The 16,457-nt window shown below is 39.4% G+C and overlaps 1 protein-coding gene across 6 annotated transcripts in view; it reads right to left on the bottom strand.

The window, feature by feature from the left end:
- The window catches only part of NUP98 (nucleoporin 98 and 96 precursor), a 105,176-nt gene extending 88,812 nt beyond the window's left edge, over window positions 1-16,364 (bottom strand). For 3 of the 6 annotated variants that reach the window (XM_046637868.1, XM_046637869.1, XM_046637870.1), the window contains exons 1-4: window positions 16,187-16,364; window positions 3,409-3,512; window positions 1,780-1,881; window positions 1,497-1,673 (exon numbers count right to left, since the gene is read on the bottom strand). In XM_046637868.1, the coding sequence (XP_046493824.1) occupies window positions 1,497-1,673; window positions 1,780-1,881; window positions 3,409-3,484 (355 nt within the window). In that variant the 5' untranslated portion in view covers window positions 3,485-3,512; window positions 16,187-16,364. The remainder of the gene's footprint in view (window positions 1-1,496; window positions 1,674-1,779; window positions 1,882-3,408; window positions 3,513-16,186) is intronic. The other 3 variants (XM_046637865.1, XM_046637866.1, XM_046637867.1) reach the window with 1 other exon arrangement.
- Window positions 16,365-16,457: the final 93 nt, after the last annotated feature.

Genomic DNA, 16,457 nt, shown 5'->3' with positions numbered 1-16,457 from the left:
AATTGGACTGTAGCACTAGAGCAGGATTAGTTTCACATCCTCAAATTTTCTCCTTCAAATCCCCCTTGCAAGTACCTTCAAACAGATATTTTATATAGACACACACATAATTCTCAGCTCACAACTTTGAAGTGAAATAGAAATCTGAATCCTTTAGTCAGCTGAAAAGTCCATAAAGTCTCTCTTGGGCACACTTGGAAGACAAGTTAAAAGAAACAGGACAGTTTCATCATAAATTTTATCTCATTTCTCCTTTCTTGGTAAGACTTGATGCTGAATGAACTTGTCTTTCTGAAAACATCTTATCACAAGAGACTTCAACAGGAGTTATAATATATTTTACCTACATATATTATCACAAACATCCACACATAATCAAAAAGTTTAAAACATACAAATGGTCCTATTAGGGAAACCAAACATAGGTTAATGTAAAATTTCACTCGGAAAAATAATCTAGAAAAATCAGCAGGCATGTGGCTCTTTTTATAGAAATACACAGATTCTCTGATTACTTTACTTTCCAAAAAGCTGAGTTTTAAAAAATTACGTAAAAGTGAGTTTATCTAAAGAATATATTTTTCAAAATATGAGATACTACTTCTAAAGAAGTTATACATATGGTACCAGAAATGTCAGTAAGCAATAAAAAGTTATTTGCCCATATTTAATATTAAGTGACATCTTAATTACCAAGTTAAGATAAATGTGATTCCTCACTGGCAGTCAAACTGCTATTTCTTTGCAAAAAAACACGTCCTAACATATAGTTTAAAGTAAATTGGCACATCTCTTTTGAATTAGCACTTCAGATCACACTTTATATTGTTATGGTTAAATATTTCAACATCCCCACAAAACAACTTTCCCTTTGTAAAATATTGTTAGCTGGCTAACTTACTCATTCTACAACACTTTTGTGCTGGGAAACGGCCTCAACTCACAGAGAACACTTGTTCAATTAGTAGTGGTTGCCTTAAAGTACTGTGTGGAGAAGTATCCCCAGGCCACTTTTGGACTTAAAGAGAAAGAAGCTATCAATTAAAAACATCTGCCATGGACAAGGACTGGAGGAGTAACCATGTCACAGCCAGTAACTGTCATTCTTGCTTTAGTCTCTTCATACTATTTGTGAAACAGGCAAGAAGAAGGTGCCCCTGCAGTACAATACGGCTGACTACAGACATTCCTCCTTGAAATTCTCCTAACTTAAGACCTATGACACTACTTTGACCTGGCTTTTCATCCTCTCTCTGGTCATTCTTTACCAGGTGCCACTTCCTTTGCATATCCCTTAAATACTAGTGTTTCTCAGATTCCCATTCTTGGAGAGACCTGTTCAACTTTTCAATACATTTTCAAGTTTTTCTCTCTCCATGTTTTTGCCATCTGGTGGGAAAAGGAAGTGGGTGAACACAGGGAAAAGGAGAAGAGAGAACACACTCAATAAGGAAACTAAACTGTTAGATGCACAAGTCCAATGGTGTCCTACTTACTCCCAAAGCCAGTTGGTTTATTTTGTGCAAAGGCATTGTTTTGGGATGAGAAGAGACTGGTCCCTGTGCTTGCAGTTCCAAACAAGCTATTTGATGTTCCTGTTGATGTGCCAAACCCAAAGCCAGTGCTCGTGGAGGTAGCTGGCTGGCTAAATGAATTGGTACCAAATAATCCTCCTGGGGAGATGAAGAGGGGGAAAAACAATTAGACAGACTGTAGCCATTAAATGAAGTCCTATACCAGCTCCAAACAAACCAACTGTATTCCAAACAAAGCCCCTACCTGGTTTGGTCTGTGAATTTCCAAACAGGCCTCCAGTATTATTGCTAGAACCAAATGCAGATGTTCCAAATGCCCCTCCACTAGTAGTGCCGAAGCCAGTATCTGAAAAAGCAAAATCCAGGGTCATAATAAAATCTAAATCAGGTAACCCAATGAAACGGAAGTTTAACATTTCTTAACATTCTGCATTTGAATAGGACCACTGGTCTAATCTGAAAACTATTTTTCCAAAATTCCATCAGACTACTAATTATAGTTAAAATTAAGCTACAGACATTTTATTTATTGTCCCAGGTAAAGTAAGGAAACAAAGTGAAAAGGTGTGACTTTTCAATAAAAGTTATAGATGTTAATAGGTTTAAAAAAAAAAAAAGAGTGCCACAGTGGGGGCTGGCTTGGCGGCACAGCAGTTAAATTCAAGCACTCCTCTTTGGCAGCCCAGGGTTCACCTGTTCTAATCCCAGGCACGGACCTACAGACTGCTTTGTCAAGCCATGCTGTGGCAGGCGTCCCACATATAAGGTGGAAGAAGATGGGCACAGATGTTAGCTCAGGACCAATCTTCCTCAGCAAAGAGGAAGACTGGTGGTGGACGTTAGCTCAGCACTAATCTTCTTCAGAAAAAAAAGAGTGCCAAGATAACTATGAGCTATAGACAAAAATTAAACTATTAAAATTCTCTCCAGATGCCATACATTCCATAGACCCTGGGATGAATAGTCCTTAATTAGGGGAAGCACATCAGAATGATCTGGCAGGCTTTTTCAAAATACACATTTCAAGTTCCTAGAGAGTCTATAGTTCTACGATGGGAACTCCATACTTGGGGTGGGGGGGAAGTCTCCAAAAGTGACTCTGATGGGCACTCTTGATTAAAAACCAAGGACCTAGATGTATAGAATACTTTAAGAGGTCAGGAGATACTTGAAAAAATTTCCTCTATTATTTTAATTAGTTATGCTTTTTTAAAATCCTCATCAGTTAGACAAAGTTTTTGGGATTTGTATTAAAATAGTCTGTTCAGATGCTCCTCTCCCCCTAAAGAGAGAGGGATGAAAACAAGACTAAGAACATGCTGATTGCTAAAGCTAGGAGATAAGTACATGAGAGTTCATTATACCATTCTTTATACTTCTGTGTAATAACGGTTTCTATATGTAACTAGTGTCACTCACGTACAATACTGGGTGGAAGGGGAAGTGCATCTCAGGAGGGCTGGTGGGGATTAGGAATTTTGACATTTTAACAGTTCCGTTTCTGAATGTCAAATGTTATTCACAGAGCAAATCTCACAGCAATTACTAAATAATTGCATTTCAGACTTCAATATTAAAAAAATCATCTCCTGGTCTGAAAATTTAGCAGCAAATTATAACTTTCCACTAAAAGAACCAATTAATAAAAATATCTTAAGTACCTTCTACTGATGATCAGAAAACCATGGAAACTGCAAATTTACTTCTATTTTCATACGAAATTTTAACAAGATCCTATCCTGGTCATTTTTCAAAGAGATTTTGTCACAAAGACCAAAGTATGAACAAAATTCCTATCTAAAGCTACCAGAGTGGATTTGTTCTCAATAAGAATTGCTTCAGATTTCCCCCTCTGTTCTTTTTTAAAACTTACTCTGCCCAAATGTTGAAGTTGTGCCAAAGCCACCTGTGCCACCCCCAAAGGGTGTTCCAAATGACTTATTAAACATCTTCAAAATGAATCTTGGCTTCAGAAAGCTGGAAGGAAGAAAAAATTATCACTTTTTAAAGACCACAGAATGCCATGTAACTGTTTGAGAAAATGTATAATTCTACAAATTCAGTTAGGCCTACTTAATGTTCATCTCATTCAATATCCTAAAACTCTATATGATAAAATAGATCTTGTAAAATCGAGCTGAATTTATACCATAATGTAAGGTTAAACTTCAGATCCTACCAACAACCATTCCTGTAAAACAATGTTTTCTGACTTTTTAAAATCTAAGTCCCTTTTCAATAGATTTCAGGTCCACTATCCCAGATTTTGATATTGCCCATCTAGGAGGTTATGGACAATATCCATTAAAAAATTACAATGATATTCTGTTATTCCAACCACCTGAGAAGCTAAAATTTTTGTTAGGGTTTGTTTTCTGTAGTTTGCATTGTAAAAAGTTTTTCTCCCCTATTTTGTTGTATACAAAATGTTGTAATATTAAATGTTCTTCAAATTATGCATGCCCCTCCTCCCATCTCCAAATCCCAGAGATTCTCATGCCCTGACATTCTCTTTGAGATTACTTCCTGACTATTCTTTATGGTCTCCTACTTATCTACCGTCTACTTCTTCTGGGAACACTACAGAAAATGCTGTAAAATCTCCCATCTCACATGAATGCCTCCCCTCCAGTATCCAAAGTATGCATCCAGTCACTTAACGAATTGGATCAGTGTTCCAACAACAAGTACAAAACAGAAGTTTGGTTTTATCCCCCTAGATTTGAATGAAAACAAATTAAAGGTATAGTTTACTCAAAAGTAAATGCTTTCCCCCTCCATATATTTTCCTTAAACTTAAGATATCGGCTACCACTTACCTCCCAGCAAACAAGAAAATAATGAGTAAGTACTTTTAATATAGAAACTCAGAAAATGGCCATGATGCTTACTTGAATTTCTAACAGGTATTGATGATTTTTCTCTTATATACACATAACAGAGCAATTTTTTCTTCTGGTAAAATCATGCCTCGTTCATATAACAGAATTAAACACAACATTTTGAAGTGCTTCCCACAATGTTCCAGTGTCCCATTAGCACTTCGAGGTATTCTAACACCCGAAAACAACTTGCAAGACACTGGAAAAGACTGCCCCTAAATACCTTATGCTTTTATAGAAATCAACACTGTCCCCGAAACTCTCAGAAAAAAAATTTTCAGTTCTTAGTTCTCTATTCCAACATCCAGGAATTTAATAATTCCTTCAATTAAACAAAGCTCACTGAAACCAATAGTTTAAGAGGGCCAGATCAGAATTAGCCAGTAAGCTTTTCAAAATACAACCCCCAGACCCCATTCTAGAAATAAGGAACCAAAATGTCCAGGGTTGGGATGTAGATATTTGTAGTTTGAAAGGCTCAAGTTACTCTAATGCATTCCCTTGGAACTAGAGCCTATATTTCATTTAATCATCATCTCTTTCAGTAAAGAGATCTGCTTGAAGTTTCCTGCCTTCCCAATTTATCAGGTGTCACAATATGACAGATTGGGCCTTTACCGTATTAACAGGCGACTCACTTTCCAGGGGAAATATTCTTGGAAGTACCTAGCAGAAGTCTAGACTTCTATAGGTCTATTTGCTTTTCAACAGTTCATTCAGAATTGCTAAGTGTGTTAGGGGTTAGATGTCTGGACCAACTCATTTTGACTGCCATCTCTCTCATACTGCTGTCTTGGGTCACAGGCCCTTCTAGATCCACTTTCTTCTATCTGTTGACTAAATATTTTGACCCATCATCAGTAAGGCAAAAGCTATGAGTTGTAATACACTTATCATGCTAAATTTGCCTCCCATTTTTTTAATTCACCCCCATGAACAGCAATCTGTTCATGTAAATCTGACCTCTTCTACAGAGCAGACATGTCAGGATTCAAAAGCTGAGTAATACAGTTTTTTCTGTGAAACTTGTCCTTCTGTAGAAGATTTTAGTGTTAATTTGGGTTTCAGTGGTACTAGGTTCTATAGACCAAATCCATAGCTTCTAACAATCAAAATTCGATTTTTTTTTTGTTTTTTTGTTTTTTGGAGGAAGATTAGCCCTCAGCTAACTACTGCCAGTCCTCCTCTTTTTGCTGAGGAAGCCTGGCTCTGAGCTAACATCCGTGCCCATCTTCCTCTAGTTTATACGTGGGACACCTACCACAGCATGGCTGCCAAGCCGTGCCATGTCCGCACCCGGGATCTGAACCAGCGAACCCCGGGCCGCCGAGAAGCGGAACGTGCGAACTTAACCGCTGCGCCACCAGGCCGGCCCCTCAAAATTCGATTTTTAATACTCTTATTCTAACATAGAAATCTAGCATCACACATACATTTCACAAACGGATTTTAGTAATAAAATATCCTGGGAAACATCTCACAGTTTATAAGCTCTTACATATTATCTCAACAACCCTAAAAGGATGGTATTAAGCATCAACACCTGTATTTTAGAGATGAGAAAATAGGATCAGGTGTTTAGCAAGTTTCCCAAGGTCAAGGAAGTGCTAAGTGGTAGAGTCCCAGTTTAACCTATCTTCTGGCTTCCCATCGACGTCCTCAATCTTACGACCACAGACACTAGGCAACGAGCAAAAATATGTGTAGTATTAAGGAAATCCATCTGTTCCAGACCCAAGAACAAGGGACAATGCAGGGACCAAATCCAATTTAGACTACTGGAAAAAAAGCTTCTCACTCAAGCTCAGCCTATCTTTTTGGTTCTGACAAGGACGAGCTTGGCTTAGTCTCAAGCCTGATCAAACTGCCATTCTAAGTGTTTTAAAAAAAATTATTACCATGGAAGCAAACCAAGATTTGGGAAACAGCTTCATGATTTTTATCATGATTGCTAGAATTCAAAGAATGGCTAATACATTTAACTCTTTGCTCTTCAAACAAATCATTCATTTTCCTGACTGTGCTATGAAATGTCACTGACTCAAAAGAAAAATGCCACCCCTCTACTTTTGCCCCTACCAATCAACCTACTAATTCAGTCTTTTCAAAACCTAGCTCAAAAGCCATCTCTTCCCTAAGTCCCTTTAGAAATTAATCAGTCATTCCTCTGGGCTTCCACAGCACATTATGATTTATTTACATGTGTCTATCTTGACTCTGACTCTCTACAGTGGATGCTGTGATAACACTAACAACACAGATCTCCCTTTAGGACTGAAGGATTTGTTGTCCCAGCTGCTGAAAAGTACTGCAAAAAGATAGCCCTCAGCTGTTGGTGCTCTTCAAAACTGCCTCCACTGGGAAGTGGTGCCTCACCGCAAGTCATATCCTCTTCCTAGGATAGCCCATATCCAAAAGCCAGGCCCCTTTGCTCCAACTTAGCATAACTCTAAAGGGTGATCCCAGCCTCATACTCTGGATGGATTGGCTGAGGCCTTCCTTAAGATAATATCACAACTCAATTTCTCCCTCAGCCCGTTCCTGCTTCCATCTCTTCTCTCCCACAGGTGGTGATCCCGATAGCCCTCTAATAAAACTCATGCAGAACTATCTCCAATTCAGAGTCTGCTTCCCAAAGAAGTAACCTCTAAATCCCCTCTCCTATTACACTCCTCAACACTCTCCTAATACACAATGAACTTTCCAGGGTAGAGAAAGCATCATTTGTTTACTATCCTAAAACCTAACAAAGCGTCTCAAACTTAATGACAATCAACAATAATTTGTTTTTTAAACACAGACTAAATGATCAAGTTACTTGAGAAGTAACTTCTAACTTAAAAATAAAACTATGCTAGGGGCCAGCCCCATGGTCGAGTGGTTAAGTTCATGTGCTCTGCTTTAGTGGCCCAGGGTTTCGCCGGTTCGGATCCTTGGCAAGGACATGGCACCGCTCATCAAGCCATGCTGAGGCAGCATCCCACATAGCACAACCAGAGGGACCTACAACTAGAATATACAACTATGTACTGGGGGACTTTGGGGAGAAGAAGGGGGGAAAAGAAATTGGCAACAGATGTTAGCTCAGGTGCCAAGCTAATAAATAAAATTATGCTAGATTAATTCTCACAACAAAAGGAAGCCATGAACAGGAAGATTCTTGGCAGATTTACCATCTACTTCAGACGGTACAAAAACAAAGAGATCACAAAATGGTTGTATACAACCAGCAGACACTTCTTTCTTTGGCCTGTTACATATATATGGTATACTATATACATACACATGTACGTAGAAATGTTTACGTATATATTGTCTTAAACTAGCTGATAACATTTAAAATAGGTATGTCAGAAAAATAGGTTTTTGGCTTCTCATGAAAAAAGTTTTAAGCAAACTAGGACTGCTATCACTTCATAGCAGTAACAGTCTGGAACTCAGTAGCAACTGTCCCCTTTGGTCAGAGCCATGTACTCTCCAAGGCACCACAAGACCCACCCAGTATCATTTCCATCAGCTGCCTGGCCCCAAAAGGTTTTGAGTTTGTACTTTCTGAAACAATCAGATAAAGGACCCACAGGTTAAAAACTTAAAGAGCATATATGTGCCAAGATCACAACAGGAAGTCAAAATTAGGTCAGGAAATGTGAGGAAAAATTCCCAGAGATTTAGAATATGAACAGGGCCTTGAGGGACTAAAAACAGAAGAGAGGGAAAGAGTACAAGGTAAGTAAGGTGCATAGGTAAGAATGGGTATTTGTGTACCTATCCTATCTGTCCTTATATCTCAACACCAAGCCCAGTTTCCCTCATATGTTAAGTATATAATAAATGTACTTAGCAGTTTATTATGTAGTAATGTCATTAACTTTAAATTACCCAACTAAAGGAGTAAATCAGAGCACTCTGCTAAGTATGTTTCCAGGATATGGTATCAAGAATAAGGTACCACCAGAACATCTGGACAAAGTTACCCTATGAGTTATTTCAAGTAAAAGATGTTTAATGAAATAAAGTAAGTTGCAAAAAGATACAATTGGCAGATTCCTTATGTAAAATAGAAAAGACAATACACTGTTATTTATGGGTAAATATATACATAGTAAAAGTAAAGAAAGAGACTAGAAAAATACATAAAAGTGGTGCCTCTGGAGAAAGGAAGGAAATAAGACGGGGCAGAGAATTCAGAGGACTCTCTATGAACAACGACAACAATTTAGAGGATGCAGATATTTCCAACTAACTCCATTTTTCCATTAAAAAAAAAATTAGAAAGTCCATTCAAAAAAGAGAAGGAAGTGGGGCTGGCCCCTTGGCCGAGTGGTTAAGTTCGCGCGCTCCGCTGCAGGCGGCCCAGTGTTTCGTTGGTTCGAATCCTGGGCGCGGACATGGCACTGCTCATCAGACCACGCTGAGGCAGCGTCCCACATGCCACAACTAGAAGGACCCACAATGAAGAAGATACAACTATGTACCGGGGGCTTTGGGGAGAAAAAGGAAAAAATAAAATCTTTAAAAAAAAAAAGAGAAGGAAGTAATCCTAGAGATTGAAATGTGTGGAACTTCTACGTCCATTCAAGTTTAAACTCATATCACACATTCGAGTCTTTCTCCTTTCAAACATATTAACCTGGTGCAAACCGAAACTCTCCTAGAATAAATAACACCAGCTTACAGTTGCATTCTTACTATGTCTCAGGCACTGCTCCAAGAACTTTTTATGAATTATCTCACGTAAACCTCCCAAGAATCCAATGAGGTAGGTATTTTTTATCCCTATTTTACAAATGGTGAAATTGAGGCACAAGAAGTAACTTGTGCCTAAGATCATAAAGCTATTATTGACTCTAGAAGCTGTGTTCCTAGAGTCTAGACCTCCTAGAGAAAGAACACGGACAACTAAAGAGAAATGGCTTTGCATTCACTATAAACAGGGAAACTATTAAACCAAAATTTGTCAGTATTAATCCAGCACTATCAGGGGAAAGAGACACTTCTCTGGCAAACACGGGAGTTCTAGTTGCCAGAAAGGTAATCTCTCCTACGGACTGACAATTTATAAGGCATCTCCACGCCCTAGATGAACTTTCCGGCAAAGATTAACCACTTCTGTTATGGATGGACTTACTTCTACTCATTGCAATTTTTTTTGTATAAGATATATTTAGAAAGAAAAAACAAAAATGAAATAGTGCAATACAGAAAGAGACAATGCCCTTAAATTTACTCTGCTCTCTATGCTCAATCTTCTTATTAATAATTCAGACAGTCAGATATAAGAAAGAGGTAGCTTTAATAACAGACACCAGTAATCCAGTATTCCCCTACTGTCTGAACTGAAGCTCAACAAACTGATGTCCTGTTTTACACTTCCAACCTTTGTGAGCTTTGTGAACTCTGGGCGCAATGACAAAACAGTTCTCTTCCAGAGAAGTGTTGGACAGACCCCGAAATATGGTAACAACCAAGTGACTACCAATGACTAAGCAAGCTTGCTGATCTCTGACAAAAGAAAGTTACACAAATGAGAAGTAATTTTCTTTCTACTTCACTGAGTTCCTTTGTATCAAACTCAGTAAAGAGCAAAAAACAATAAATATTTGCTAGATGAACGGAGGAGTTTAGTACTGTCCAGTTTACAAAGTACTTTTTCAAATATTCTCTCATCTAATCTTCACATAAGTACTAGAAAAGGCAGGAATTATCATCCGCAGTTAAACTGAATGGAAAAATGCTGATTTTTGCCTTGGATGGGAGCAGAGTGATGGAAGAATTACACAGAATTCCAGGAACAAGAGATTAACCTAGTCTTAATCACTTAATATCACATCCCAGCAAAACTATCTTCTACCATCTTAATTGTTTTACAGTATCCTTCCTATGATCACTCTTCAGATCTAGCCATTCCCTTTGTTAGAACATTCACTTTCCTCTCCAAAAATTATGCCCCCTTTTCTTTCTAAAAATTGCTGCTCAAGCCTCACCTGCTTCACCAGACTGCCTCAGAATAGACCCTTCAGGCTCTTATCAGTATACACTTCCCCTTCCCCTCCCCCTTTCCAACCCCTATTACATAAACTAATGCCTCCCAGCTGGTTTTGGTTATGCAATATATTTGCTGTTAGACCTGCTACTTGAGTGTATGAGCTGTTTGCTGCTCTAGCAAAAAGCATCTTGATTTTGCTCAATATCTTCCATTAGGAATATCTTCCAATATCTTACATTAATTTAAAATAATCCATAGTATCTAACATGGTTCCTTCCTCACAGTGCTCACGTTCTTTCATCTCCTTAATATAACTCTCATTTTACAAACAGAAGTAGTGAAAAGAGTATGTGAGCTTTGGAGTGAGACAAATCTGTATTTAAAACTCTCTGCCACATACTGTATCTGCGATTCTCTATAAATCTAAAATTAAGCCAAACCAAAAAGTTGAAAAGGAATAAAAAACCTCTGCCACTTGCTACTGTGTAACTGTAATTAAGTCATGATATTCAACCTCTTAGACTTCAATTTCTACATCTGAACAATAGAAATTATATAGCCTACACGAAAGGACTGTTAGGACAACAAAGTTGCTTCAAACCAGAGCTCCTCAAAAGCAAGTTTTTATTTAGTTTTTCAACAAACATTTTACAATATTTTAAATTAGAAAAATGTAATAATTTCTTCTCACTCTAAACCTTAGTTAATCAATGCCTGGCTAGAACTCCACACATAACATGATTTATTTCCCAACAATGCAGTGTCATCTACTAACCATCTCACACAACCATAAAGCACCACTGCAAACAGAAACAACCACTCCCCCCTATACACACATACACAATTACCGAGTCACTCTGATCACTCATTCTCTTTTGCTCATCTCACATCCCTAGCCTCATTCCCAACTACTCACCTTTTTTACTTACAAATTCATTTGCTTATTCCTTAAAAAGCTTATTCCAAGAAGAAGGGTTAGGTGTGCAGATACCAGTAATCTTTGTGTCAAAGAAGCACATGGAACTAAGACTACACAAAGGTGTGAAGTGACGAATGACTGCAATATGTATTTATGGAGGATGAACTGTTCCCTTCCTGAAAAGACTGTCCTAATTCAGGTACTCAATTCTTTCCCCTTTGATCAGTGGTTTTCAAATATTTTTAGCTATGGAACCCAATACATAAAACAGACATAAGCAGAAGCTGCTCTGGCTGAAGTAAAGTGGGGTGGGTACAGTAGAATCTACCAGTTGAGCCCTTTCAAAGAAGTTTAGGGCTGTAAAAACCAGTGTGAAAAATCACTGTCCTAGATTAGTGGTTCTCCAAGTGTGGGTCAAAGGTCTCTAGGAGTCCCCAAGACCTCTTTCAGAAGGTCCATAAAGTCAAAACTATTTTCAAAAGAATACTAAGACATTATCTGCCTTTTTTTTTTTTTTACTATGCTGACCTTTGCATTGAGGTACAAAAAGCAAAGGTGTATAAAACTGCTGTAATCTGAACACGAATCAAGACAATGGCCCCAAACTGTACTGTCATTGAATTCTTTACTGCCTGCCACCCACTTACAGTATGAAAAAAAACCCAAACCCACTTCATTTGAATGTCCTTGATGAAGAGTAAAAATTGTTGATTGTATTAATTCTCAACATTTCAGTACACACCTTTTTAATATGTGGTTAGTAAAAATGTGATTATTCTCTGGAATAAAATGAGAGTACTCAAAAGCACACATGCATATTGAAATACAAGAGGTGTTTCAAAGTAAAACACCTGTGTAATTACTTTTCAGTAGAAAGCTAAAACAGCTGAATTTTTCATTGAACGCCATTTTTATTTCAAAGAATGAATGACAAACTATGGTTATTCAGATCTGAAGTGAAAATGAGAATTCTGAAAACTTGTGTCCATCACTATGAGGCTGTCAGTTTCCCAATCCTTAAAAAGACTTATCTGATGAGATAGGTGGAAATATTAACAACTGTATAATTAAATCTGTCCACATTTGGAAGAGCTGCATACCTCAGTGAACCAATGATTTCTAAATAACCAATGTATGATGTCATAAAATCATGCATGGGTAAATATCCATTCAAAGTCCAAGAACCAAGAGTACAAAAGTAAATCATATGGTTTCAGGTTCCATACTGCAACAAACCTTTAAAAAGGTTTGAGTGTAGTGTCAAAGAATACCTACAATTATTTGAAATGAAAAGGTTATTAAAACACTCCTCCCTTTTCCAACTACATATCCATATGAGGTTGGATTTTCTTCACATACTTCAACCAAAACATTCTATCAACTGTCTGAATGCAAAAGAAGATCTACACATCCAGTGGTCTTCTATTAAGCGAGACATTAAAGAGATTTGCAAAAATGTAAAATATTGCCACCCCTGTGACTAAATTTTTTAGTAATTTTTCATAACATTGTTATGTTAACACGTGAGTTTATTTTTTAAATCAATAACCCTTTTAAAAAATTTGTTTTAATTTCTAGTACAGTAAATACCAGTAGATACAACCCATATAAATGAAAGCTATTTGGAATCTTCAATAATTTTTAAAGTATAAAGTAGTCTAGAGACCACAAACTTTGAGAACTGCTATCCTAGACTACTGCCATAGCCTCCTTCTAATTCGTCTGCCTAACTCCAGTTTCACATTTTCCAATCTACCCTACTACCCACCAGCTTAAACTCACTCTTAGTATCAGACTTAGCTAGAGCTTTATTTTAAGAAACAATTTTTACTTCTCTACTAAAAAATTGCAACTGCTTCACAGTACACTGAATTAGGTACAAACTCTTCAATATGGCAAATAATTGTCAGTATTTATTAAATTCTCAGTGTTAGTACAATGGGACAAAACCCCTGGATCGATGCATATTTGTGTGGCATCAAGTACTGTGTATCAGTGAAATGAAAAGACAATGGAATTACACAGCATCCCACTTAATTACATCAATTCAACTACAAGCTCTTTTGCCCTCTTCCACAAAAATAGAGATAAATATTGCTTTATTTACCCAACGGCCTATCCCTTTTCAAACAAGACCTTGATTTCTTCTATCCCAGAGAACAGGAGGCTACTACATAAATAAAAGTAGAAACTAAAGAAAATAACTCTAGGACTCTTTTCAGCTCCAGAAATCAGATTTCAACAATTTAAGGGTTTTTCAAGGACAATGTTAACAAAATAAAGGTATGATTTTACTGAAATATTGAGAATGTTTCCTCTAGAACAGTGATCTCAAGCCGGGGCGATTCTGCCTCCCAGGGAACATTTGATAGTGTCTGGAGACCTTCTTGATTGGGGGGACGGCGGGGGGGGGGGGGGGGGGGGGGGGGGGGGGGGGCATTAACAGGGTGTTATGGTATCTAACGGGTAGAGGCTTGGAATGCTGCTATACATCCTACAAAACACAAGACAACTCCCCTACACTAAAGAATTATTTGGCCCAAAATGTCAATAGTGCCGGGGCTGAGAAACTCTGCTCTACAGACGTACTGTGCCAAATACTTAGGCTCAATTTCAAATGCAAAGAATACACCAAATTCTCAGGAAACATTGTCTACACACCTTGCCTCTAACACCTACTGTTAAATCTCTAAATTTCTTAGTTCTCTAACCTTTCAACAAATTGCATAATTATGAATGTGCTCTTTATTGGAAATTAAACGTCAGAACTATTACTCTTTACTTCCTAGGTTAACTGACACCATAAAAATAATATCACAACAAAATAGTATAACTTTTTTCAAGCTGTGAATTTGGTTCCCTAAAAGTTCTACTTGCTCTCAGCTATCTAGGAGCTAGCGGACATGAATAAAGTCAGGCACCAACGTATTATGTAATATACGAACGGTATGGGTCCTCTATCTGGGCCCTATATTCAGGAGCACACAAATGCCCAGACTCTTTATTGACTATTTTTAGGTTTAACTCCCCCATATTTGTTTATTTGTTCATGCAAACATGCTTACTGAGGGTCTACCATGTGCCAAGCAACATGAATACAAAGATAAGACAAAAATATTTTACCAGTCTAAAAAACAGACAAACAGCTAAAATACAAAATGACTTGTACTATAAATAGATGTATCAAATAAGTGTTATGGAAGCTTGCAGGGGAGGGAATGCCAGAAAAGGCTTCTCAGAAGAGGGTGATGCTTGAACTGAGAAAATGTCACCGTAAATATACCCTGTTCACGTCTTAGTATTTAGACTCCAGTTTTCTTCTGTTCTTACACACTGTTTTCCAGTTTTTGCTTGGTCATCTAAACAAGAGCAAAGTGACGATCTGACTGACGTGAACGGACCAAAGTGGCAACTAATTCGATTTCATCAAATGTTAATGAAGAGACAAAAAACAATTCTATCAAAGTATTTCCCAGTACCTCCGTTCTGTCCAAACTTCAGTTTTATTTTTTTAATATCTTGACTTCTGCCACTAAGTAAACATACCATCTGTCACTCAGTTAACAAGAGTTTTTCTCTGAATTTACAAGACTGTCACTGGGAATAGAGCACTGCTCTTTCTTTTTTTCTGCCAAAATTTCTTTTCTTCTTCCAAAATGGAGTTTAATTTTCTCATCTTATTCTACTACAATACTTGGAATTCTGTACCAGAGAGGAGCCACGAGTTCCAAAGTACAAGAACTACATAAGTGCTGCCTACTTTTCTGAGTCCCGTCTATATTTCCCGCTTTCTATTTCAATACTGTTGTGGGTCACCAACTGGACTCTCTCTTCTGAGTCACGAGGAGTTGACACAAACAAAAATTTTAGATTTGGAACAGGAAACTAGCCGCTGACGTAGTTTGGTCGACTCGTTGCTAATACATAACATCACTGACAATTCTTTGACCAACTTTTAGGGTTAGGTCTCATGACCTAGGTCGGGGTACCACCGATGAAGCTTCTGCCTTACCATGAACAGAGCTGGTAGCTACTAAATCTCAAAAGCAACTGAAGACTATGTCTGCTTCTAACCACCAAATGCCCCCGCCGCCCCATCCAACCCCCCAAAGGGAACCTTCAGCGAGGGGAGCCTGGAGCACTCAGGGAGGGTGGTGTAGTAAAAAAATTTCTGAACTGTGTCAGATCTGGCATTGGCTAAACCAGTCCCTTCCCTTAGGCCTCGATTTCTCCATCTATAAAACTTGCACGTGATGTAGGGTAGGGGGATTGGCTTCATTTCTAAGGTCCTTATGGCTATAGTAATCCAGAAAGCCCATCTAGCTTCACACGGAACACGTGGGAGAACACAAAACAACCTACTCCACCAAACTGACCTAACTCTCGGGCATTGTTTTAAAAAGCTAACAAACTCCCGACCCACCCGCCCTAACCCTCAGGCTGCAAATTTCCCCCGTGCAAAGACCAAGGCCAATAAAGCCCATGCCGCAAGACAGTCAAGAGGTGCTGGGGGGGCCGTATTCAGGGTCTTCAGGCGCTGCCCCCCACAGGGCCCGGCCCACCTAACCACTGCCGGGCAAATGAATGAGTACAACCAGAGAGAGGGGCGCTCCCTCAGCGCAGGCTGCACCGGCAGACCCCCGGGCCCAGACGCCCCCTACACCCATTCCCCGCCAGCGCCCGAAGAGCCAGGCCTCGGGGCCGCAGAGTCGCGGGCCCAGCCCTCTCCCTCAGGGCAGAATGTGCGCGCGGGGCACGAGACTTCCGCGCGGAAAGGGCCTGGGACGCCCCGCGCAGCCGCCCGCCCTGAGGGGAGGAGGAGCCTGCCGATCACCGGCCGCCACCGTCCCGGCTCCCGACTTACCGCGGTCCGGGGGGAGGGGGAGGGGAAGTGTCAGGAGTGAGGGCCTAAGCCCGTCCGCCACCCGCCGCTCAGAGAGCAGCGCGCGGCCGCCACGAAACCGTCGCCGCCGCCACCAGCACCGACACCTACCGCCGCTTCGGGCGCAGCGCGCAGAGGGCCCGACTGCGTCACACGCCGCCTGCCGTCAGAGGCTCGCTGCGGACGCTCCGCCCTCGCTGTCTGCGCATTGGCGGATGCCGCCGCCACTCTAGGCCCGCCCTGTTACTCATTG

This window comes from Equus quagga, chromosome 14, assembly GCF_021613505.1.
Source record: "Equus quagga isolate Etosha38 chromosome 14, UCLA_HA_Equagga_1.0, whole genome shotgun sequence".
Classification (NCBI taxonomy): domain Eukaryota; kingdom Metazoa; phylum Chordata; class Mammalia; order Perissodactyla; family Equidae; genus Equus; species Equus quagga.
The sequence above is the reverse complement of the archived record's forward strand: the minus strand, read 5'-3'. Positions and strand labels throughout refer to the sequence as shown.